At 48.0% G+C, this 26140-nt stretch overlaps 1 protein-coding gene across 1 annotated transcript in view; it reads left to right on the forward strand.

Moving 5' to 3' along the window:
• Positions 1-25844, forward strand: part of LOC127529714 (uncharacterized) — a 114301-nt gene extending 88457 nt beyond the window's left edge. Inside the window, exons 35-43 of the mRNA XM_051934298.1 lie at positions 719-918; positions 4490-4722; positions 5064-5135; positions 7744-8018; positions 10596-10723; positions 13099-13325; positions 17101-17258; positions 20832-20935; positions 25537-25844. Coding sequence (XP_051790258.1) covers positions 719-918; positions 4490-4722; positions 5064-5135; positions 7744-8018; positions 10596-10723; positions 13099-13325; positions 17101-17258; positions 20832-20935; positions 25537-25844 — 1705 coding nt within the window. The remainder of the gene's footprint in view (positions 1-718; positions 919-4489; positions 4723-5063; positions 5136-7743; positions 8019-10595; positions 10724-13098; positions 13326-17100; positions 17259-20831; positions 20936-25536) is intronic.
• Positions 25845-26140: the final 296 nt, after the last annotated feature.

Genomic DNA, 26140 nt, shown 5'->3' on the forward strand with positions numbered 1-26140 from the left:
AACATTGCGTGAAGATCACGAAAGATGAGAATCGCCGAACCTCGACGTCCTCCACCGCTTTTGGGCTCCTTCCGATCTCGCACCCCGCTGAAGAGTCACCTCGGGAGTTTCTTCTCCACGCTCTCGGTGTTTGCGACAGGACGTTGTGTTCTGAAGTGACCCAATTCTTCTAGTGAGTGGTTTAAAATGGGGTCTACGAGGCTGGGGTCCCAACAAGAAAGCAAAAGCGTTAAAATGGAGGGGGAAAACCGTTGGGACTGTGTACTGGTAGGAGAGTGCCAGCTCAGCTGATTGGGTGGTGGACTCCACATGACCTCCTTCAGCCCGTCCCAGGACGTTTAGAGGAGAATTAAGAAAGTGTGATGCAAAGCCCCCCTTCATGTTTCTGTAAGGGAGGGGAGCTCAGACTTGAGGACTGCACTTGCTGATCTCATCGACGTTTTGTAAGACCCCTTGGGTGACATCCTGAAATGTGCTGGAAGTCGTCACCTGAGGACGTCACTTGCACTGCGCCTGGGTGACGACTTTCCAGTTTTCCCGTTGAGTCAATTTGTGCTAAAGCTTGTGACCGACACCAAGGGTCCACAGCAGGGCAAAGACGTGCCAGTCCAGGGTGACATTGGCATCCAGCGTAACTGTGTGGCACTGAAAGTCAAAGAGGTGAGGGAGCAGCAATCACACTGAAAGTCTCCTCCATCCTCTTCCTCTTAAATTGCAGGGCAGCAACAAATTGCCAGCTTTACGTGCTGACAAAGAAGAACTTTGACGAGGCCATGAAGTACTACCCCTACATCCTCTCGGAGATCAAAGAGGCCGCCCTGGTCAAACAGAAGGAGATCCAGGAGCTCAAAACCAAACTCCTCGAGCAGGAAATGGCTGAAGAACAAAACAAAGGCGCCGACGCCAAGGACTCCTCATGTGAGTAACGCCTCAAGTCCTCTTCTCTAGCCCCTGGTGTCATGGCTTCTGTGATGTTCTCTGTCCTAATGGTGCTTCTTCTTCTTCTTCGTCTTTGTCTTTCGGCCACTCCCGTTAGGGGTCGCCGCAGCAGATCATCTTGTTCCACCTCATCCACAGACCTTATCTTGGGCCTTCCTCTTCTCCTCTCCATCCTTAGCCCCCTTGTCCCAATACGCCCAGCGTCTCTCCTCTGCACAGGTCCACACCAACGCCTCTCTGAGGGGACGGAGTTAAAGATTTGCATTGTGTGTGATGAGGATGGACAGGATTAGAAATGAGGACATTAGGGGGTCCGCTGAGGTCCTAAAATACAACGTGGAGCCCAAAATCCCACGAGGAGGGCCGCAATGGGCTTTAACAGCAAACCCCCAGACTTGACTCTCTAAGAAGACAAGGAAAGAAAAAATGGGAGAAGCTTTGAGAAAGGGGAGACCCCCGTCCAGGTATGTGGGGGTGCAGTCAATACAACACAATCCACAGAAGGGACCAACAGTGGGTGACATCACACAGGAGGACTCGGAGTGTCAAAAGGCCTAGCAGAAGCTGAGCCTGCTGGTGTCCGTGTGGCATCAGAGCCGTCTGTAGGAGGACCGGCCGTTCGGTGGTCACTTACAGAGCTGTCCTTTATCGCACCGTTTTTTCTCCGTTTCACGGCTGCCTGTCACTGTCGAAACTCAGGACGTCCCAACATTTAAATCTTCATCCACACTTTTCATTTCTAGACAGTACAGCCCTTTAGATGACACCAGTTGTCCCAGTTACAGGTGCCCTCAAGTCGCCACTCTCTCTCACACGTTTTCATGTGCTTCTTAACATCACCACCCAAATGAGTTGGCACCTCAAAAGCTGGAGGGCACAAACTGAGCATTCAGCCGCATGACACACGCTAGCGAGTTTGGATTATTAGCAATAACTGGTGGTCCGACTGTCGGTCCTTCCACTTCCTTCACGTTTCATGGACTGGCAGGCAGCGGCTCTGCCCCGGGCTCATTAGCGGGCATCAGGAGGTGAAGAGGGAGACTTCAGACAAGAGTTTTCCTCAGACTTGACTTTGGGACGGCAGCGCATTTCATCTTCTTTCTCAAAATCAGTGGGGCCGAATCCCACTGCTGACACCAAAGTGTAGAGCAGGGGTGGGCAGCGTCGGTCCTGGGGGGCCGCAGTGGCTGCAGGTTTTTGTTTCAATCCCGTTATCCAATCTAAGCCACTCGGGAACATCGATTTGTCACATGGCTGTTGTGTCTTGTGGGGGTCCCGGAGTGACCCCGATTGTTCTGTTTCACTACGCAGACCTGGACAGAACGCCATCGGTGCTCCTAACCCACCAGACTAGTGACTGTCGACGTCGGCCGCCATTGTCATTAACTGTGCCCACCTTTCTTTCACATCTATGACCCCCGGTGAGGAGCAGCAGAGCAGGAAGTTCCTTTTCACTCCTAAAGCTAATTCAGGATTTGCAGTTGTGCCCAAAGTCGAGTGAAATGAGTGTCGGTAAAATCAGACGCCCCTCGTCTTGATGCCAGGGGGCTCTCGGTCTCGGCGTGGCCCATGGATGGAATAGCCTTCAGTATCAAGAGAGCAGCTGAAGGACAGAGGGAGACCCCCTGCAGACCCCGTCTCTAATGGTGGTCTCTTCATAACACAGTCCTTCAGGCAGACTCAGGACCCCCCAGTCCTGCTGCTCAGCCATTCAGTTCCTGCTGTGAAACTCCAGCTGGGGGTCCGCCTGCAAGCGGAGGTCTTATCTGATAAACGGACTGGCGGAAAGGAGGGATTGAGACAAATGCAGACCACCAACGTAGGAGATGGTACACCGGCTGTCCAGTTTTGCGCTCTGCGCTACATTGGCAGTTCTTGGTAATTTGGCTCATTCGGTGGTCCATTTAATTATTTTATAAATGATGTTCTCAGAACGTCACAGAAACGTGAAACTAAAGTGCAGGTTTTAAAAAGAGCACAAGGGGGCGAAAGGAAGCGCCACGCAGCAGAATCAGCAAGCCTGTGGCACGTAACCAATGGCTGGGCAGTCGGTGTGCCCAAGTGCAGGCCACGATGAGGCGGGCGGCCCCAAAACCAGACAGCAGGCTGGCGGCCCTGGCTGGGCCCTCCGAGGTCCGACTGAGCCAAAGCTCCTCTGAGCTAAACTTGGGCACGGCCTCCACTTTGTTAACGTTGGCATTTTGCAAGTCAAAGTCGTGTCTTCACCGTCCTGCCACATGAGACGTTTTAAACAAAGAAATGGCCCGCCGCTCGTTGCGCAAAAGGGTACAGGAGGCCAAGCCTTAAAACCTGCCGATTACGTCCGTCTATACACTCGGGCACATCCATGGCACCTTGAGGCTGAAATAAAAGGCCAAAACTTATTGTGACACTCTGCCATTTTAGAAGGAGGCCAGCTGGGCACTTCAGGGTCAGAGTGTGGACTGGCATCGCCAAGTGCCATTACTGACCCTGCATGTTGATGCCCTCTGTAGACAATGAGAACTGAAGAGGGGCATCACTTTGATTGGACGCGTGTGTCTCAGTGACAGGAACGGAGGACTGCAATCTGCTGCCAAGGTGGTCCTGAAGAGGACTTTTGGATATCCACAGTAACGTGCCATCCTAGCTGCTTCATCCTTTTGCTCACCTTGCCCACCCCAGGGTCAGAGGTGACCTTTATGCCACAGCTCTCCACCCACCCCGGTCCGGTAGCCGAGAGGCGCGTCTGAGGTGCTCCCTAAGTCGGCGCCATTCAGCTGTGATGAGGGTCTCCCTGGCAGAACACAAACACTGAAGACGCAGAAGGCAGCTGGGCACCCACGACGCTGGCGGGGAGCAGACAAGCAAATGGGAAACGAAAAGAAATGTCCAGAGTCCGTGGGAAAAGAACTCACCTCAGGCTCCTTTCTCTACCACGAGGACGTCTCACGATCGCCGAAGCCGTCGCTGCTTCAGTTTCCATTCAGCTACGGACCCCCGACCCTGCAGACGACACATTTTTAAATTGTAGAAAATTCCTTTTAGAACACAAGTCTATGGCGCAGAATCAGACATCAAATGACTGTGAAGAAGTGACGTTGACCTCCCCTTTCACCGAGGCTCTGCCGGACGCCCTCTAACCTCCGTGAGCTTGTGCTTCATCATCTTCTCAATGGCCGACCCTGACGGGCACCACGTGTATCATTAGCCGTTGTTCTTCACGTCCCCACCTGGCCTACAAAAGACAAAGCTGCAGCCCAAAGGCCCTAAGAGGTGCCCACCTCTGGTTTGCCACCCCAGCTGAATAGCACTACAGTTAAGGGCCCTTCCCAGCACCCCCTGGGCAGCACAGCCTGATGGGATTTGTAGTTTTACTCCAGCATAACTGCTAAGAGGTGGCGTGTGGTGAATGAAGGATGTGTGTGATGGTGGGGCTGTGCCTAATAAACTGGCCGCTGTCCTCTCTCAGTCTACGTTTTCTTCCTGTTCCTCTGTCTTCCCCAATGCATGAGATGAAGTGAGAGGTGTGCGCATCGCTCTTATGGTGTGTCTTTCTGTCATTTCCTAGTGCTGAAGCTCTGCATGCAGCACATGAAGGAACAGGCGGAGATGATGGAGTACAAGAGTCTGCCTCTGAGGGTGAAACTGAAGAAGAAATTCCAGCAGTTTGCCAGGTCGCTCTTGCCGAACCTCATCCGCATCCATAACTTCACGATTAATCCAGAGAAGCCGTTCCGGATCATCCTGCAGTACACGTCCTGCTTTGTGAACATCACGTCTTTCTTGATGCTAACGTACATGGTGAGTCGGCCGGGGATTGAGCAGGCGGTGTGGCCTCGTGGAGTGGCTAGCGGGTCACCATGTGACCCATCATGAGCCACACAGCCCACCCAAAAGTAGAGGGCAGCAGGTCACCGAGCTGTGACCCCCTAGTATGGTGGGCAGGTGGCCTCCTATAATGCAGGAACATCTGAGCCACCCTGGTGCAAGTGGCATTTCTAGGGGCATCTCTGGCACTGGAGATTGGTTGAGAAGAGCAGCCCCCCCCATGGGGACCCCCGTGGCACTGTGAGGAGGGTCAGGCCTCAGGTGGACGTGGTGCCCCCCTTCTAACTCATCTCTGTGCTTTGTTTCACTTCCAGCCAGCCGTCTTTAACATCTCCAACACGGTGTTTTTGCTCAGCATGATTGTGGAGTATCTGCTCATACTTGAGGTAAGCCTGCCGCCGCTGCCAAGCACTTCTGCTTCCTTCTCCTGTTTTTGGAGGCGTTGTTATCGCACAGCGGCTTCCATTTCTTTACACTCGGTCTTCATTTCATCCCACCTGACAGACCTAGAGGGTCATTTTTAATAACGACAAATGCACACAGCATGACAACTGACCGACTCGGACACCCTCTGTCCTTCATTTAGTGCGGCCAAAGCCCCAAGGGGTCGACCGTCTTGTGCTACTTCATTTCTAAAACCTCAAGCCCACCAAAGCAAGCCTTCCACTCCACACAGGTCTGAACAAAAGAGAGTAGGTGGCCTGGTCCCAAACTCAAGGGGCAGGCATGCGGCCCCAAAATGGGGCAAAGGCCTTTATACTCACAAAATATCAAAGGGTTACACCCCTGGGCCCAAATAAATCCATTAAAATTACTTTAATATATTCAAAGATGTAGTAATAATTGAAAATAAGGAACAAGAAAAAGGCAAGGAAATTAGCAAACCTAAAGAGATCCAACATGGACAACTGAGTAACTGCAATCCAAGAGTGAGAGTGTTGTGGGTGGGCATCTGAGACATGGCAGAAGATGGTGAGGACCCCCCACAAAGCAGGCCTGGACCTTCACCCACCCCACCCCTAGGCAGCCAGACTCCAAACTCCACAGCAGGCCCAAAATGAGACCACTGGATCCAAAACACCACACTAGAAATGTGCCAGAAAAATACAAAAAACACCTCACAAGGGAAGGGAATCCTAAAATCTGTGGCTCACCGACGAGAATCAACGTCTACAAACGTAGTCGTAATTCAAACACGGAGAGAGGGACCTGCTGATGAGGGCCATGCAAAGTTAACAAGTCCAAACCGCAATTCAAAAGCAAAAACTCAGATAGATAGATAGATAGATAGATAGATAGATAGATAGATAGATAGATAGATAGATAGATAGATAGATAGATAGATAGATAGATAATCTAATCCTGCCAACTACGCTGTCTATCTATCTATCTATCTATCTATCTATCTATCTATCTATCTAATCCTGCCAACTATGCTATCTATCTACCTATCTATCTCTATATAGTATCTATCTATTATTATATAGTATCTATCTATATAGTATCTATCTATCTATCTATCTATCTAATCCTGCCAACTATGCTATCTCTCTATCTATCTGATAGATAGATAGATAGATAGATAGATAGATAGATAGATAGATAGATAGATAGATAGATAGATAGATAGATAGATAGATAGATAGATAGATACTATATAATAATAGATACTATATAGAGATAGATAGATAGATAGATAGATAGATAGATAATTTAATCCTGCCAACTATTCTATCTATCTATCTCTATATAGTATCTATTATTATATAGTATCTATCTATCTATCTAATCCTGCCAACTACGCTATCTATCTATCTATCTATCTATCATATAGTGCCTTTAATATCTATCTTCCTGCCAACTAGTGCCTTTAATATCTATCTATCTATCCCTGCCAACTACGCTATCTATCTATTATTTATCTATCTAATCCTGCCAACTATTCTATCTATCTCTATATAGTATCTATTATTATATAGTATCTATCTATCTATCTATCTAATCCTGCCAACTACGCTATCTATCTATCTATCATATAGTGCCTTTAATATCTATCTTCCTGCCAACTAGTGCCTTTAATATCTATCTATCTATCCCTGCCAACTACGCTATCTATCTATTATTTATCTATCTAATCCTGCCAACTATGCTATCTATCTACCTATCTATCTCTATATAGTATCTATCTATTATTATATAGTATCTATCTATCTATCTATCTAATCCTGCCAACTATGCTATCTATCTATCTATCTGATAGATAGCATAGTTGGCAGGATTAGATAGATAGATAGATAGATAGATAGATAGATAGATAGATAGATAGATAGATAGATAGATAGATAGATAGATAGAGATACTTTATTAATCCCAAGGGGAAATTCACAAATTTTGAATGATGCAAAGTGTCCACTAAACCAGGGAAGTTCAAACTCTCCAGGGGTGACACTGAAGTGATCCCTGAATGCTACGATTATAACAAATAATTAATAATGAAGAGAACGGGTGCACAGAACTTGTATGTTTGTGACGTCACACCGACACAGCGGGGCGCGGACATACAAGGACCACCGCTACAGCATCATGGTGGCCCCGCCTCCTGGGGTTCCACCCACAAGACACACGCACTGAGAGAACGTTTAAAGACACACAACAGAAAAGATACAACAGGACAGCACTTGGTGGGGGCGGGGCCTGTGGGACAGCGTCATGTGGCCCCGCCCCCTCCCGCTGAACATGGGGTATACACAACAACATGAACGACGAGGCACTCAGAAACAGACAAACACATAACAGGACTCTCAACATACAATGTAAAAAAGACAGAAAAGCAAATGAATCCACAATAATGACAAAGCAGACGTGAGACCCTCGGAGTGTGCCAGCCCTGAGCTCCGCTCTTGTTTTCACTTCACAGAGTTTTCTCCTTGTAGGGTTAGGCGTGACATGAGCCGAGGATCTTTAATCGTAATTGTTGCTCTGATTCTGTTGTAGATCTTCCTGAAATTTCACATGTGCTACTACGATGAAAACGGAACCTACGTGTACGATTACCAGGCCATATCCAGCAAATACCTGAAGAGCAGGTCCGGCTTCATCTTCGATTTGGTTTGCTCCTTCCCGATTGAGTTTCCAGCCTGGATGGCGGTAAAACATAAAGAATACAACACAATGGGTATCACCATGACGAACGTCCGCCTGTTACACTGCATACGCATCATCCGAATTTATTTGTTCATTGAAGACGAAAAGAAAGTGATTACCAATAAGTGAGTAGAACATCGTGTGACTCCGGGGGACTTAGACGCTCAGTAACTAAGGGGGTCGGATTTGTGTTACGAGCGACTTTGTTGTGATAATAACGGGACGTTTTCCTGCCTATTGTGGAGTTTGAAGTATTCTGAAACTGTCGGTGACGAGAGTCCTCAATTTATTTAAATTGGTTCAAACGTTTTGGCTTCTTTTTTCCAACAACATTTTGTTTTCATGGGTGCCACCATTTTGTTTATGGTCACTGTAACGTCTCAAAGGAAAACAAACACCCAGAAGTGTCACCACCACCACTGCCGCCATGTGATAAGACGTCCATGTTGGGCTTTCTCTTGTTTTCTGAGGCTGTAGATAATTCCATACGAGTTTCTTTGGCTCAGGATCTTCTGGCAGTGGACTTTTTAGCTACGAGTTCTGACTTCGATTCCGGGTTTTACTCTCCCGATTTCGACCTTTCTGTACATATTTTGACTTCATCCATCTCCTAAAGCAGGTCAAGAACCTGAAGTGCTGGGCTTCCGTACATCATTTCAAGAATTTGAATTTTGTCCTTCTGCATTTTCCAAGGTGGCAGACCGGAGTTTTACGGTCACAAAGAAATCGGACTTCCAACCAGAACTGAATTTAGAGAAGATAAGCAAGCAATTAAACTGAGGGGCAAAGTTCATTGTGATAATGAAAGCCAATGTGAACCAAAAGGATGGCAGCAAAGAGGACCAAGTGGAGAGTACTTGGCATCGTGGCAGACGTCTTTATAACTGAAAGATCCCGATAGCCAGGCGTTCATTTGGTAGACTTTGAGAGTGGAACAGTGAGGAGGACCAGTGCCAGAGAAGGCCAGACTTGAGCCAGCTGATCGTGTAACCAAACACGGACTCATAGGAGCTACAGAAGTTAAGGACATCAGAGGAGCGTCACCAAGAAAAAGCACGATGTCATCGGCATGAAGCACGATGTGGAGGATAGGACCTGGCGAGCAGAAGTTAAAGCGGAAAAGAAAGAAAAGGTGGCACCGACTATCATTATGCCTCGTGACGACTGAAACGGGAGACGGGGGTCCCTTGGAGGTCGGATTATTTTTTGTCACACAGGTTAGCGGGTGTTGTGAGTTGCAGCGTCAGAGTGGACGCCGAGTTTGACTCACACATGGAAGAGCTAAAGGCTCAAGAGGGAACTCAAAGAGGAGAGGGGAGTGAGGGCAGACCTGTGAGGCTCAAACTTACAAACTCATAAAGGACTGCGATGCCACCGAGTAAGTGAGAATATTAACAGAGGCAGATGAATGTGATTTGTCCTCACCCTCGTTCTGAGGGTCTCACCAAATTCCATTTGAATAACGACCTGCCTGAGAAAAGACCACCTCATTTGGTCAAATTCCTTTTCTACATCTAAAGAGAGCAGAGTTAGTGCTGCTGGGTGGTGGGGTCCACGCTGGTAAGATTTACAAGGCATCTTACATTGTCTGTTGCCTGGCGAGAACAAATAAAGCCAGCCTGGTCAGGGAAAGGCAGGTCACCAAACGTTTAGCGGACCCTTTTAGGTGGGACGATAGCTTAAACAAGCTGTTGGCTCTCTACTTTGGTTTAACAAAAGGCAGAATTGCTCATCGCAGAGTTAAACATTTGAAAACATAGTTACTAAGAGAGCACTGAAAACACTTCGGGTGGTAAAACATCTGGCTCAGGTGACTTCCCACTTCAGGGACGCTAACGGGGGCTTTAAGAGAGTCTGGGGAGAGTCGCACTACATAAGGAGATGATTGGGGTTGGAATGAGCAGAACATAATTTGGAGTAAAACTGAAAAACACGTCCATCAATCGGACTTGAATTATCAGAGAGACGCTCTGCCACATGCCACAGACAGAGGACGCTTTGTGCCCACACAGGCCACTTGTTCACCAGGCTGCCCTGCTCTTGCCTACGCAGGCCAGTGTGCCGCCTGTGAGATCACTACAGTGTTAGGAGATGAGCGAGCCGCGTGGGAAGTGAATGAGAGTTAAGGGGGCCGGCAGAATGGCAGGTGACAGTCGGAACTGAGAATCCACCAATCACGTGTCAGAACGAGGGGATGTGACACTGAAGTCAAAGCCAAGCTAGCAGAAGGCTTCCTGGACAGGACCCCGCTTACCTTTGATTCAACCCAACAATTAAGATGCGTCCCTAAGCGTGTCACGGTCCTTTATAGTCACAGCTTGGTGATGCTGACAGCTAACAGGAGATGGCAGCCTGTAGCAACTTGGCAAACAAAATGGCGCTGCCAAAAATGTACTTACTACTTAAGAGCAATTCCACCAAAATCAAACATTAATATGGAAAATAATTCAGAGGGCGGGCGGCTCGTCATCCTCACCCTGACAGAAGTCCATCATTAGGTCAGCAGAAGCCCCTCCTGGACGGGACCCCCAGTCCACCCGTGGCATTACTGGGATGTCGCCCCAAGGTGGGTGTGGGGCAGCTAAATGAGCACTGATTGTTCATTGGCTGGGCACTTTGAAGGGTTCTAGCCATGCCCCTGGAGGTCTGAGGGGGGACACCCGCGTGTTTTAACGTCTGCTGGCCTTTTCTCTCTTCTGCAGTATTCTGCTAATCCGGGTGATCGTCTTTGCTCTGGAGATCATCCTTTTTGTACACGTGTGTGCGGTGATTTACGTCAAGATGGAGTGTCCAAATCAGTGCAAGCCGGTGGGATGGTACGTCTCAGAAGGTAAGCCCCCCTCTCCTCTCACTTCCATCAAAGTGTCTCATTGTGGTCATCGTATTGCAGCGGTCGTCTCGCCAGGCCGAGTGTCAGCCGGGGATGACTTTGGCTTAAATGTTAGTGGGACGATGGGACAGATTAGTGAGTTCTATACCAGAGATGGGACGATGACTTAAAGAGCGATGGATAAACATCCTCAACAAAACATGAATAGAGCTGGGGTTCAAAAATGAGTTCTGGGACACCCAAATTCAAAGATGTCACTGGACGAGCGACTAACAGTGACGAGGTGCTGCTGCCAGCCACGTGTGGTGTGACGTTCAAAGAACTGGCAGCACGTCTGCTATGAACTCAAGGGCAGGGCTGGTCAACCATTCTGCTGTGGTGACCCCCTTTTTTCCGTGTTAGGATTCACCAAGATGGTCCCCTTCTTCACAAAAGCAGGGTGGATCAAGTGCAATTCTTGGAGCAACATCTCGCGGTCACCCACCACCACCACAGCTTCCATTAAAAAGAAGAGCCACTCGAGAACCACCAGTGGCAGCCTGTGACCCAAAAGTGGGTCGCATTAAGTCAGGTGACAACGAAAAGCCACAGGAGATGCAAATATCAACACGCCCAAAACGCGCCTCACGAGTCTGACTGCCTCCGAATGGCGGACCACCGATGAGACTGCGCGGCGTCCAACGTCCAAACTGCAGATCTAAAAGTAAAGTAACGGAGCAGGGGACTGAGAGGAGTGTAAAGGGCAAGACTTCCATTTTGAATTGTCACCGTCACCGTCGGTCAGCCTTGTTAGCCGTCAGGGCGCCGCTTCACTTGGGTTACAAAACGCGAGCCGAAGCCAATCAGGGGGTCTTGTTTTTACAAAGACCCCTCACAACTGGCGGATTTCCCTTCCGTCCACTGCCAGGTTTGGTGGCGAGTCGTCCCGAGAGTCCCATCTGCCCCAGAAGACGCCATGGAGTTCTGACCAACATGCACCTTGAGGCCGGCCGTCGTCTGATGGTGGAAATGTGTGTGCGTTTAGTGCCTTCCATGTCAGGACGCCCCGTAAACTTTGACGATTATTCTCTCCGTTAGAAATTTTTTCTTGGGTTCAGGTGATTTTCTTTAGAAAGGCTTGATTGGCAGGAATGTCCTCGTTTGGTGTCTAAACTCCTCCTGCAGCGAGTGACATTTTCATTTGTGCCGTTTGTCGTCTCCCACAATGCCATTTTTGAGTCTTTTGCCGAGATGCGATGTCCCGTTACTGAGTTGAAGTTTCTAGAAGCCGTGCGTTGTAACGCTTCACATATCGAGGATGGCGCTGCACGTCCTTTAGCGTTGCTCTTTACTCTCATTTGTTTGTTTCGATCGTCTTGTGCTTTTTGGCCGACGATTCTGATTGGCACTGGAGAGAGTTGGCCTTCTCGGTCGCAATCCCTGCTCGTATTTTAGTTCTCTGCTGATCTCCGCCGCACGCCGCAGTGGCGTCCGTTTTATATGAAGAATTCCGACGAGGATTTGACCCTGCAAATGGACCCCTCATAGAACAGGGTGACATTTTCAGATGTCACCTGACCGCGGCTCAGAGCTCCAGAAGCCATTTGTGACAAGGCGCCGCACCGTTTGCCTCCATCTTGTTAGCGAGATTTCTGACCATCACAACCGTCAACTTACTTTTAGTTTTGGAAATTTCATAAAAAGTTGCCTTCAGAATTTTCTTCTTCATTTCCCGTCACTTACGGTTTTGGGGCCTTAATACGAGAAGAGCCAGTGAGCCCGAGGCCATCATGTGACCCATCGCTCACGGAAGTGAAAAGACAGAGAAAGAAGAAGATAAAAAACGAATAAAGGTGAAGCCCAAATGAAACTTTACAACGTGAAGTGAATCGCCACACAAACACAAAAACCCACTAAGGCTGGCAATCCTCCACTATGGCGATCCAAAAATGACATGTGGTGACATCGCTGATCCCACAGTAGACAACAGGAAAAACCTCTGGCATCAGTGAAAGTACGTGTCACGGCGAAGGTGGCATCAGGTGACAAAAAAAACGCAACAGCAGCATTCAGATTCCATGTACAATGAGGCTAACGCCGTGTGCCAGGATTACATGGCATCGTTAAGTGACTGTGCTACAGAAGGGCACAAATGAGAAAAGCGGACACGTGACAATTCAAAGCCTGTTCATTGTAAGCGTGGCACGGTGGTCCTGCCGCCTCGTGGGCTCCGAGTGTTTGTGTGGGGTCTGCGTGTTGTCACCGTGTCTGCGCTCGCCAAACGTGCCCATGCTGGGCACAGCAATTAGAACCTGAGTGGGTAAGGGGGGCCTCCACACATCTGCCATTTTAAAGCCCCCTAAGAGTTTTTATTCTATTCTTGTTTGTTGAAACAGACCTTCAAGACTACGCCGACATCTACTCTTACGCCCTTTACTGGGTGGCAGCGACCTTTACGACAACTGGCTATGGTGACGTGCGGGCTACAGTTCCCTACGAAATGTGGTACACGGTGCTGACGATCGTGCTGTCCAAAGTCATCGTTGGTTACAATATTGGGTGCATCTCGGCCGCCCTGTCCAACATGAATGCCAAGCAGGTGCTGTATGAGGAGAAGCTGCAGGTAAGTGTGCCAATCTGACTTGGCTGAAACAATAAATAAGGGAGGGAAAGTCAGCTTTAATGCATCAAAAGGCAGTCCTGGTGAAGAGCCATCACACCGCCAGTGCTCTGCATTGGCACACACAGACTTGGCATAGAAGGTGTGCCAGCTGGCCAAGACAGGGCCGTCTGAACGCATGGGCACGCTGGGCAGTTGGCCCCATGCTACTCTCTGTACGTATGTATGTTGTGTAGGTAGGGGGCTGCAGTGCACTACAATGCTGTTGAGACGGCCCTGGTCCAAGACGAGGAACTGGGGGGCTTCAGGAGATCAGAAAAGGGAGAACGAAAGAAAAGACGAGTGTCTGAGTATTTAGAGAAGGAGGTGAAGGGTGAACTAAGGTCCAAAGCTCTAGCCTCACATTTTCATGAAGGTCTCACATGTGAAGATGTTGACGTCCTCCCAGCAGTGACACGGAAAACAAAGGAGGTGCTGAGAGGGTTAAAAAGACTCAAATAAAATAAACAGCCGAGAGCCGCTAACAGTCACGATGGAGAGCTGAAGGAGGGTCCTGAGTGACCACCATGTCGCTTCGCCCAAACCCCTGACAATACGCCCCCGTTATATAGTGCCTTTCATATCTGTCTATTTAGCTAGCATTACTTATTGGCAGGGTGGCACGGTGCCACAGTGGGTTGCGCTCCGAGTTTGCTTCCCGGGTCCTCCCACAGTCCAAACACATGCCAGTTTGGTGCACTGGTGATTCTAAATTGCCCCGTGTGTGTCCTGCGGTGGGCTGGCACCCTGCCCCGGGGTTTGTTTCCTGCCTTTGTGCCCTGTGTTGGCTGGGATTGGCTCCAGCAGGCCCCCGTGACCCTGTAATTAGGACACAGTGGGTTGGATGATGGATGGATTATTATTATTAGCACCTGCAAGTGAGACTTTCACCGCACTCTGATTCCATCAACTCTTCACAGATGGCTGCCAGTGTTAGAAACTCCAGATGTGTAAGAAGGCGATTGGGCCGATCGGAGTTATGAGCAGCCATGAGAAATAAATGGAGTTAAAAAGGGAAAGATGGAGCGGCATGTGGCAGAATACTGGAGTGAAAGCAAGAAGGTGGCACGGGCTATAAAATGGAGGCAAATCGCTAGAACTGAACGAGGAAGGAACAAAAGCAGACGATCGGAGAGGAGCAGATGAGATTATCAATCAAAAACCGTGGGGCCGCTGAGAACAGCGGGTTCAAAATTAGCAGCAAGGGATTATGGGCAGTAGAACCTTATCAGAATTAGGTGATGTCACAAGTGGCGTCCAGCAGGGGTCACTACTAGGGCTGCTGCTCTGATTAATACACAGAAACCGCCTGCATAAGCATATAAAGAACAAGAAGGTGAAGTCCGCAGGAGTCAGACGACTCGTCACAGAGGAGCAGACAGACGTCTAGACGAGGAGATGGAGCGTAAATTCATGTCAGATATTCGACATCAACTTGAAAGTGCACCTCATGAGCAGAAGGACCTGGCGGTTATAGTGGACTGGTCAGCGTCCACATCCTGCCAGAGTACTGAAGGCACTGAGGAGGCCGATAGCATGTTGGGTAATGTAGCGCCCTGATGTGTGGCGTACAAGCCAAGGAGGGCTATAATTAAGTTATATAATGTCCTTTGGGGGTCTCGGCTGGTGTGCCATTACATCAGAGGAAGAGCAGAGGAGAGCGACTGAGGAGGAAAAGGTGAAGGAGCGGAGCCTTCACAGAAAATGAGGATGAGGAGGTCACCTGATTGAAGCATTTCAGAGGATCACAGGAATGAGCTCAGGGGACCCCAGCGTTCATTCTCAAACTAACTCGAGAGCTTGGGGACACAGGTGGAAAGTCATTACGCTCACAACGTCATTCTTCACACAAATGGCCAGGGACAGCTTGAATAAGTAAACAAGAAGTGACATGTTGACGGTGGGGGACACAGGGTCTTTGTTATGGCAGCCATTGTCTACACCACTAGGGGGCCTCCCAAAAAGCCCAGCACTGGACTTCTCAATGCGAGGACATGTTGGTCGTCTTTTTCAGTTTCTCCGCTTGCTGGGGTTAACTGCCACGTATTCTTTATTTGTTTGTGAAATGCCAGTGAATTGCAATTGATTTGTGCTGACGAAAGTGCCAAGCAATAATATGATGATATTGATGTGTAAAAAATAATAAATAATACAAACCGACTGTTCTACTTATAACTGGTCAGAAATAGTGCAGGTAAAATCTGAGGATCTGACTGGCCAGCTAGCCTGGGGGGATACAGGTGGGCTAAGGTGAACAGCCAATGACAAGCCAGCGATAGATAGATAGATAGATAGATAGATAGATAGATAGATAGCTTTATTAATCCCAAGGGTCAATAAGGGCATCGGTAGAATTTATGGCACCCACTCCCCTTTGCAGGAGGACAGCGTGGTTTGGAATGGAAGTCGAATCTTTGAGAAGTACAAACTGACGCTGACGCAGCAGGCGAGTCCAGGACCTTTAGAATTAAATAAGTGAGGCCTGCATGGGCACCGTCTCGCTCTCTCTGCCATTTTCCATTCTAAGGAGACCATCTCTGTCAGCGGCCATATTGTGATAACCCCAGCTGTCCGCCTCTGACTCCCCCTTTGAATGGCCACATGGGACTGGAGACAAATCAACAAGATAAGACGGAGAGCCATCTGGTAGCCGGTGATCTGCTTGTATCATTTGACCAACACCTGCAGTCCTCTGCTACTTGCGGTCAGCAGTGTGTGTGTAGCTGTGTCTCCAGCCTGTCCTGGTACTCCGTCTGATTGCTGGGCTTATAGCAGCCGTTAATCCTGACAGTGACCAGAGCTTTAGATGGTCGATAGGATGGTGGGGATTCGAGGAACGCACCCAGCCTTGGCCCAAGCCACACACACTCACAGAGACACAAATAAAACAAAGCGGTGACATATATTATATTAGCAGCCACAAAAATCAGACAACCTTCCCCTTCCCTTTCGGTGATACAAATATTACACACAACAATCAACTCCGACAAACACTCATGAAGTCCTCATCACAGTTCAAATGTGGCAGAAACAGATGAAATGCTATGGACTAAGATGACGATCCCAGGAACAGCTTCCATAATAAGTAAATGAACAGTCCTACCGGTGGTCCTGAGCAGTGAGGGCTGAGATCTGTAGGAGAGGTTCCTCTGAAGACACACGGCGACTAATCCACCAGGATTCACACGACAGGCGGGCACAAGACACTCCATACATCCTAATGAGAAATGAACCTGGGTCCAAATGACTTACACTGGGTACGTAGGATGGGACACAGGGGATACACAGAAGACAGATCTCCTTCTTGCTGCTTTGCCAGACCCCTTTTCAAGTTTCCCTGCTGACCCTTCTTGTCCCCAGCAGCCCCTGAGTCCATTTCAGACATCCCCTTCAGGGCTGCTGGGAAATGGAGTCCCTCCAGTGGTAGCTCTGATACAATGGTGTGTGTAATAAAACACCTTAGGACCCTACCACGACAGAACACAGAGGACCACTCGAAATCCATCCATCAATTATCCAACCTGCTATATCCTAACTACAGGGTCACGGGGGTCTGCTGGAGCCAACACAGGGGGCACAAGGCAGGAAACAAACCAAACCACCGGGCAGGGCGCCAGCCCACCACAGGTGTGACAAAGTGTCTTATTTAATTCTTGCCTTGGGGCTGATGGGTAAACTAGACGTGGGCTGACATTCACACAGTAAGAGGAACCGAGGAGTTTGGCGTTGTGTCCTGCAGATCATTAAGGAGTATCTGGACAACGAAGGCATCGGGGGCTCCCTGAAGCAGCGCGTCATGCACTTCTTCAACTACCAGTGGGCTCGGAGTCAAGGCCTGGACTACAACGTCGTCTTCAGTGACACACCCAACTACATGAAGACGGAAATCTTCTCCAGGTAAGGCTGCAGCTATTAACAATTTTGCTAATTAATAAGTTTATAACTTTGATTTAAATTGGGGGGGGGGGGGGGGTATTAAAGAAAATGCAGCATTGGTGCAAAAGTACAAGAGCAGCAGTGTGGTATCCAGGACATTCAAAAAAGTCATTTTATTTAATAGAAAGAAAGAATCGAAATGCAATCACGGACAGTTATACGTGGTGATGATGAAATGAAACAATTCCTATTAAATTGTACATCCGCATCCCCACACGCGAGCGGCACAACTGTAAAGCGGCTAACGCATAGCGCCGGCCAGGGGGTTGGCGAGTGAAGAGAGCAGGTGGCAAAGCGCCCGAGTTTAAATGAGATCTCAGACCTAAATATTACTTTCGGTCTCCAAGAATACATTTAAACACACAAAGGCTCAGCCCTCTTGACTATCAGCCATTTATCAGCCCAGGACGCCTCACTTGAGGTCCAGTTCACGACTATTGGGTGGAGCGCACACCCTCGGCCTTAATAAACCTTACGGCACAAAGCGTATGGCAAACCTCCGGCTGCAGCAGGTGCCCAAAGAAATTGACCTTATTACTTCAATCACTCTAGACGTGAAGACAGAGCATAGAAAGCTAAAAGCAGCGTGGTGTTTATTACAGGAACAGTAACGACATCAGTAGAACAAAGAATAATCGAAAATACCGCCGATAGTAAAGTCTGCATACATCGAAAAGTCACACACGGCGTCTGAGCTCGCACTCATAGTTCCTGAGATGCTTTTCTGACACTCGTTGACGTCGCTGTCTTCTCTTCTCCTGACGTCGCTCTTCAGACGAGGCGTATTTAGTTTAAATTCTACCGGGGGTTTGTAAGATCTAATTGTTAGATATTCTGATTGGCTGGCTGTCAATATGATGAATGAATTCACTCGTCTGTTTTCCCAAACAATAAAACCTTTGATGTTGCTCAGTACCAGTGGCACGTCTTCCTTTCCCAGGCTGTAAACCAGTTTAGCTACTCGCTGTCTCAGATCTCAGGTTTTAAAGTAAATCGATAGCTTGAGGAATCTCCGGAATTATTGGTCACTTCAAACAAATGCTTCTGTGATTTAGGAAAACCGATTGCCTTTGATCTTAACTGTCCATGCAAGTATTAAGTTCATCTGTTGTTTCATTTTGAACAAAATAATGAAAATATTGTCCTAAATGTACAGATTCTGTACCCCACAACAGCTCCCCACTGCCAACATCCTTCTGTGAGCCTCTGACCATCGCACTGTGCCCGTCCGCCCCTGTTGGTGTCTGGTAAGCGCAAGAGGGGGGGGGGGGCAGCCAAACTCTGATGTCGTAACGCAGGGGGGGCTCACTGGTGTGGTCTCGTCTTGTCTGCTGCCTTTCTCTCAAAGTCCGTGATATTCCCTCAGCCGGGGGCTCTCAACCTTTTTTCCTCTACTTATCAGTAAGCTGAGTGGGCCACACAATAAGAAGTCCACACGTTTACGTGAAAAGGACCACACGTCTCGGGCTGACACCTCAAATAACGCCCTGCTGTTGACCTCAGTGCTTGCTTGATCATTTATTCTGAGATCAAAGCACCGATGAGAAGACCCCTCAGCAAACACAAACAAAACCAGCAGTTTATACCCCGTTTACCCAGGTGCCACGCGCACATTTGTTTCCTGAAAATTAGGGTTAGAAAATCAGGTGTGCGTCACACACCAGGAAAGTTTGTTCTGTAATCTTTACTTCTACTCTCTCTCTCTCATTCACTCTCTCTCTCGCTCGCTCGCTCTCGTTCTCTCTCTCTTGATCATTCGCTCGCTCACTCTCTCACGCTCTCTTATTCGCTCACTCGCTCTCTCTCTTATTCACTCACTCGCTCTCTCTCTCTCTTTTGCTTGTTCGCTCTCTCTCTCTCTCTTTTGCTTGTTCGCTCTCTCTCTTCCTCATTCGCTCGCTCGTGCTCTCTCTGTCACTCACTCTTGCTCGTTCGTGCTCTCTCTCTCTTATTCGCTCACTCGCTCTCTCTCTCATTCACTCTCTCATTCGCTCTCTCTCTTATTCGCTCACTCACTCTCTCTCATTCGCTCTCTCTCTCTCTCGCTCGCTCACTCGCTCTCTCTCTCTCTCTCTCGCTCACTCGCTCTCTCTTTCTCGCTCGCTCACTCGCTCTCTCTCTCTCTCGCTTGCTCTCTCTCTCTTATTCGCTCACTCACTCTCTCTTGCTCTCACTCTCACTCGTTCACTCTCTTTCATCATGCTACAAACACAGAGGTGCATGTCGCTGAGAGTGCGCCCCAAACTCTTCCTATACAATCACAACGAGCGTCGTACACGGGGCAAATTTTTTTCGTGATTTTCTTTGTAAAAATTAGGGTGCGTTGTACATGAGTAAATACAGTATTTAGAAGGAGCAAATCTGCCCTGGCATTACCCTCTTTATTTAGTTAATAATTAACAAGACCCCTCTAGAGTGAACTTCAGCAGCTGTGTAAATCAAACTGCCCACCCACGCCACCTACGATTACTGTCCTGAGACGGCGGAGTGACGGCACAGCAAAGTTCTGAAATCTGATTGCTGGTCTGTGAGCTGCCACTTCATTCAGAGAAAGTGCGCTCACGTGGGCCGAGGGTCACCTGCACCACCACCACCCGTGGCGACAAATACGAGGAGAGAATGGCCGCCTCCACCCTGGGGCTCTCTGACGTCAAACGCCCCGCCTCTCATGTGATGTCACTCCGGCTCTTTTGCCTGCTCCGCCTCCTAATTGTCAAGATGGGGGCGCCAGCTTGTGACGTTCCCCCTTCTCACTTCAGTGCGTTCGCCTGAATTTCTGTTCAGAAGATTCGGAGAAATATCAGTTGTGACTGATTTGTTATTTAGTCTGCACAAACAAAGCAATTAGAGATAAACGGACTGTTTTCATGATCATGAAGAGCAAATTAAAAGTAACAAATGAGTAACACTTCACTGCAAATGTGCAAAAACGTCATTTCTGGTTAACCAGGTTGTGTATTTGTATCCAGCTTCATTGAAGCGTACAGTAAGTGTCTGAGTGTCTGTCTGTCTGTCTAGTTGCTATGATTCTTCCATTCCAGCAGATGGCGCCTCAGAAAACATTTTCACTAATGCATTAAATCATTATAAATGTTTGGGATGCGCCATCTGTTGGAATGGAAAATGCAAGGCATTTTATTACTACCTGCATTACAAATCCAATCCAATAGATGTTGCCCTGCAAACGTTAACGCTGAGCTCTATGTCGATTATTTTGATTTCAGCACATCTTAGATGAGTAGCACAGCTAGTTTTATGGACTTGACTAAGCAGAAGGGTCGGAGTTATGTCACAACTTAAAGAATCCGGGCAGCTCTGTTTACCCCAAACTGACATTCACACAGTCAGAACACTTGTGAGTCGTCGATTTGACAGACGAGAGGATGACGCTGTGTTCGACACAAGCGTGTGGTGCAGTAAACAAAGGCGAATGCCCAGTGACTGTGTGGCCACCGGTGAAGACCCCCGGCCCTCAAGTCCAGTAGTTTGCATCTCAGCTGCTCAGAGCGGCTTCTCTGTCTTTCTTCTCTTCAGAGTGAGTGTGAATTTACTGAAGAAGCAAAGAGCTTTCCGAAAAGTGTCCCATGGATTCCTCCGACAGCTTTCTACCAAAATGAAGCTGATCAGCTACACGACTGGTGAGTGGCAGCCATTCGGGCACAGAGCAGGTTTGCAATGGGAGCTGGCGTATGGTGGTGGGGGGGACATACAAACACAAAGTGAAGATCCACACAGAAACTTGAATCTGAATTCATCACACGCGTCTCCCAGATAGAGAAATGGGTAATGCCAGTCTGTCCTATACTGTGCCAACAGGAGAAAGAACAGTGTAGTCTGCCCCTCTAGGACGTGACCGAGCCCAGTACGGCTTGTGCTGTCCACCACCATGTGGCCACCTTTCAGTAGGTAATCTAGGGGTAGTCAAACGGGGTATTTTGGATTTGAAGCCCCTGAAATTGATGTAATGACCACTGCAACTGGTTGGTCACAGGTGACATTCGGCTTCCTCTTCCTCCCCTGAAGCCATTTCTGAAGTGGTCAAGTTCCTCTTAACAGTCCTCACCAAACTCCTCTTTCTTTTGCCAGCCCTTCTGACTTTGATTCTGTCCCATCACCTGTGACAATGCCCTTCTCAGCCTGGAAGTTGGCACCGCCTACCCCCCTCTCTGTGTCTGTGATCTAGTGTGTAAAGCCACAGAAATAAAACTAAAATAAATAAAGCATAAGAAATGTGACAAAACGAGAGGTGACCATTCAGTCCGTTTGTCGCCCGTCTGTTTTGTTCATGAGCTCAGCTGTCCCAACATCTCCTCCTGATTCTTCTCAAAGGTCCTCAAGGTTTCTGTTTCACCTCTTTGTCCCACAGCTCTTTTAACTGCACTTCCCCTTAATATCCAGCAGGTGTCCTCGAGTGTCTGATTCAGCTGATCTCCTTCATGGACGCCTTTGAGGATTTGAAATTCTTGGATGAGGTCTCCACGCTCGGACTAAACGCAGTCTCTCACAGTCAGACGTGTCCTTCTGTCCCATGATGCACTTGTTTGTTCCCCTCTGCACAGCTTCAAGTTCTTTCTTGTACTGTGGTGACCAGAACTGCACACAACACTCACAACAAATGTGGTCTTACGAGTGCGTCACGTACTTTGACGTAAATCCATGACATGACCTAACGTTCGATTTGCCTTTTTAATTTCTTCGCTGCATGACTGAATCAATGAAAATGTTGTGTCCACATAAACCCCTCAATCCTTTCCAGAGGTCTCCCATCTTGTATTTATGTCCGACGTTCCTTTTGCCCTCGTGCAGCACTTTGCACTTTTCTCCATTAAACTGCGTTTCCCAAGTGCCGGTCCAGGTGGTCTTGATTTGTTTTTGCTGCCCCCCCGAGTGTCTGCCATCCCTCCAGTTTCACTGTCACATGTGAATTTGATGCGTTTACTAACTGAACGTCAATAATAGAAATCAGAAAAAGTAACGAGGGTCCAAGGACAGACCCCAGAGGGGCTCCTCAGATGACCGCAGCCCATTCTCCTCTTGTCTCGTGTCGGTTACCCACCTTGAGCTCCAGTTCTGTAGGTCGCCTCTGACGCCAGCAGTTCCTCGTTTCAGAAGTCATCTTTGGTGAGAGACGACCGAGTCAAAGGCTTTGTGAAAGTCAATTCTGTCGTATGCTTTGATTTGGTCAACGACTTCAGACGCTTCTTCAAAACAAAATCTGAAAGATGAGTATGGCAGGACCTTCATCTCATAAGCCCCTGCCGACTGCTTTTTAGAATGCTATTCTCATTTGGGCCATTTCCATAATAGTAAGTAATTAGCAGATCCTTCTTGAAGATCCGAGTCTCATCTGGAACTTTCCAGTGCTTAGGTGCTTCTCCCTTCTCAAGCGACTGCTCAAATACGCCTAATAAAGGTTTACAGATGGATGAAATCATTCAAGACATTTGGTAAGACCCCAGCAGGTCCAGGGGTTTCATTGGTCTTGAAGCAAAGCTGACTCTTGTAGTTTAAATTCCATAAAGTCAGAGTTTAGTTTGATTTCGGCTTGAGGCCTCCCACTTGTTTCTTCCTTTATAAACAGTTGGGTGACATCTTTGTTTGGTTCGTTTGCCGCTTCAATCTCAGGTTCAGCCATTTCTGAATTTGAGCCCCCGTAAAGTTTCTTAAATTCTCTTTTATCGTCTTTTTACTGGAGGAGGACTGAAAACTGAAAACTGCTTGCTGTTCATTTTGGCTTCACTGGTAATTTTTATTTTGGTTTCTCTTTTGACGTTTCAACTCCTTTTTTTTTTATCTCTCCCTGTAGTTTCTGGTATTCCTGTATGTCAGAGATATCGGACTGGATTTATATTTTAATATTCTTGTAGAGAATTTTATTTTTTTTAAAACGCTTCTCTTTATCCATTTTGGCTGATTTTTGTTTTTACGCTCATTTTGAGCCTCGCCCAGAAACTCTCTGAAGTGACACCAGCTGTCTTTGACAGTTGCTGAGTTTTTTGTTTTCCGGACTCTTCCTCATCATCGTCACGTCCGCTTTCCTCAAGTTCATAGTCTTTGTGTTGGTGTACATTTGTGCGTTTACACAGATGATCTCAAATTCCTCCATGTTGTGATCATTTGTTGCTTAAACTCTCAGTAACTTCTGCTCTTCATTGTTTGAGAAGATGAGACCTGGACAGGCGTCACCACGTGGTGGGCTGGAGACCAACTGGGTGAGAAACCCGTCAATGGCCATCTGCACCATTTCAGTTTCCTCTTTTGTATTCCTGATTGGTGTTTCCCAGTCAATGTTCTGAAACTTTAAACCACCCCTGACATCTACAGTGCATCCAGAAAGTATTCCCAGCGCTTCATCACTTTGTCCACATTTTGTTATGTCACAGCCTTATTCCAAAATGGATTCAATTCATTTTTTCCTCAGAATTCTACACAAAACACCCCATATTCACAGCCTTTGCTCAATACTTTGTCGATGCCCCATTGGCAGCAATTCCAGCCTCAAGTCTTGTTGAATATGATGCCACAAGCTTGGCACACCTATCCTTGGCCAGTTTCGCCCATTCCTCTTTGCAGCACCTCTCAAGCTCCATCAGGTTGGATGGGAAGCGTCGGTGCACAGCCATTTTAAGATCTCTCCAGAGATGTGCAATCGGATTCAAGTCTGGGCTCTGGCTGGGCCACTCAAGGACGTTCACAGAGTTGTCCTGAAGCCACTCCTTTGATATCTTGGCTGTGTGCTTAGGGTCGTTGTCCTGCTGAAAGATGAACCGTCGCCCCAGTCTGAGGTCAAGAGCGCTCTGGAGCAGGTTTTCATCTAGGATGTCTCTGTACATTGCTGAACTCATCTTTCCATTTATCCTGACTAGTCTCCAAGTTCCCCACAGCATGATGCTGCCACCACCATGCTTCACTGTAGGGATGGTATTGTCCTGGTGATGAGCAGTGCCTGGTTTCCTCCAAACGTGACACCTGGCATTCACACCAAAGAGTTCAATCTTTGTCTCATCAGACCATTGAATTTTCTTTCTCATGGTCTGAGAGTCCTTCAGGTGCCTTTTGTCAAACTCCAGGCGGGCTGCCATGTGCCTTTTACTAAGGAGTGGCTTCCGTCTGGCCACTCTGCCATACAGGCCTGATTGGTGGATTGCTGCAGAGATGGTTGTCCTTCTGGAAGGTTCTCCTCTCTCCACAGAGGACCATCGGGTTCTTGGTCACCTCCCTGAATAAGGCCCTTCTCCCCTGATCGCTCAGTGTAGATGGCCGGCCAGCTCTAGGAAGAGTCCTGGTGGTTTCGAACTTCTTCCACTTACGGATGATGGAGGCCACTGTGCTCATTGGGACCTTCAAAGCAGCAGAACTTTTTCTGTAACCTACTCCAGATTTGTGCCTCGAGACAATCCTGTCTCGGAGGTCTACAGACAATTCCTTTGACTTCATGCTTGGTTTGTGTTCTGACATGAACTGTCAACTGTGGGACCTTCTATAGACAGGTGTGTGCCTTTCCAAATCATGTCCAGTCAACTGAATTTACCACAGGTGGACTCCAATGAAGCTGCAGAAACATCTCAAGGATGATCAGGAGAAACAGGAGGCACCTGAGCTCAATTTGGAGCTTCATGGCAAAGGCTGTGAATACTTATGTACATGGGATTTCTCTGTTTTTTTATTTTTAATAAATTTGCAAAAACCTCAAGTAAACTTTTTTCACATTGTCATTATGGGGTGTTGTGTGTAGAATTCTGAGGAAAAGAATGAATTTAATCCATTTTGGAATAAGGCTGTAACATAACAAAATGTGGAAACAGTGATGAAGCACTGGGAATACTTTCTGGATGCACTGTATACGTCTGACCTCCACGTCCTCTTTGCTGCACGTTTGTCTCACTTGATTAAATGTTATTATCTAACATATCAGAACTTGGTGGCCATTAGCAAACTCCACTAACCAGATCTCTGCCTTACAGACTCCCTTCTCCCCACCCAGGACCCCCATTCATGGTGGACACTCTTGCCCTGCCCATGACCAGACTGGTCCTCATTGGTCCGTTTTCTCTTAGCAGACTACTGATGCGTGTTTGTTTGTTTTTGTCTCAGTGTTTCATTTTAGCCCACAGTTGAGTTTTTGTCAAGATGGAGTGTCGCTGCCTTCCCTTTGCATGGAGGGCTCAGGCTCAAGAAAAATGTAAAGAGAAGCCAAATACAATTACGAGAAGTGACGATACCTTGTTCTTTATCTTAGGCGAGTACATTTCACGCAGCGGAGACATCGGCACCGACATGTTCATCATACTCAATGGAAGAGCTCAGCTGGAAAGAAATGGAACCAAGATGAACATGTTAGGCCACGGGAAGAGCTTCGGCGTCATCTTTCTAGTTGAACGAAAAATGCTGAAGGAGTCGGTGATCACCCGGAGCTACGTCGACATCCTCTCACTGTCCAGGGAGGACTTCGAGAAGGTGTCATCACTCTTCCTGCAAGACAAGAAGAAAATCATCAAGAGCGTGTCGGGGATGCTGATCAGTGGGAAAGAACAGGACCTGATGTAGGGACTTTAGAAGAAGAAACCGGCATGGAGACGGACTGAGAGAGGTTAGGAGCACACGCCGATGCAGCGCATGACAAACCAACTCGGGGTCCCCGAGTGACACCTCAGCACGACTAAAGCCGGCACAAAAATTCTAAAGCAGCAAATGAGTTTTAATGTTTGAGTTTTTTTTTTTTGTTGTTGTTTTCTCTCTTAAGTCCCTGGGGGTCCGTCAAGTCGTTTACTCCAATTCGGGGAGATGGGCTCGCAGGTCATTATGACTGGGTTGTATTTTTGCTTTTTGTTTATGTGGTTTTA

The sequence above is a fragment of the Erpetoichthys calabaricus genome, chromosome 11, assembly GCF_900747795.2.
Source record: "Erpetoichthys calabaricus chromosome 11, fErpCal1.3, whole genome shotgun sequence".
NCBI lineage: Eukaryota > Metazoa > Chordata > Cladistia > Polypteriformes > Polypteridae > Erpetoichthys > Erpetoichthys calabaricus.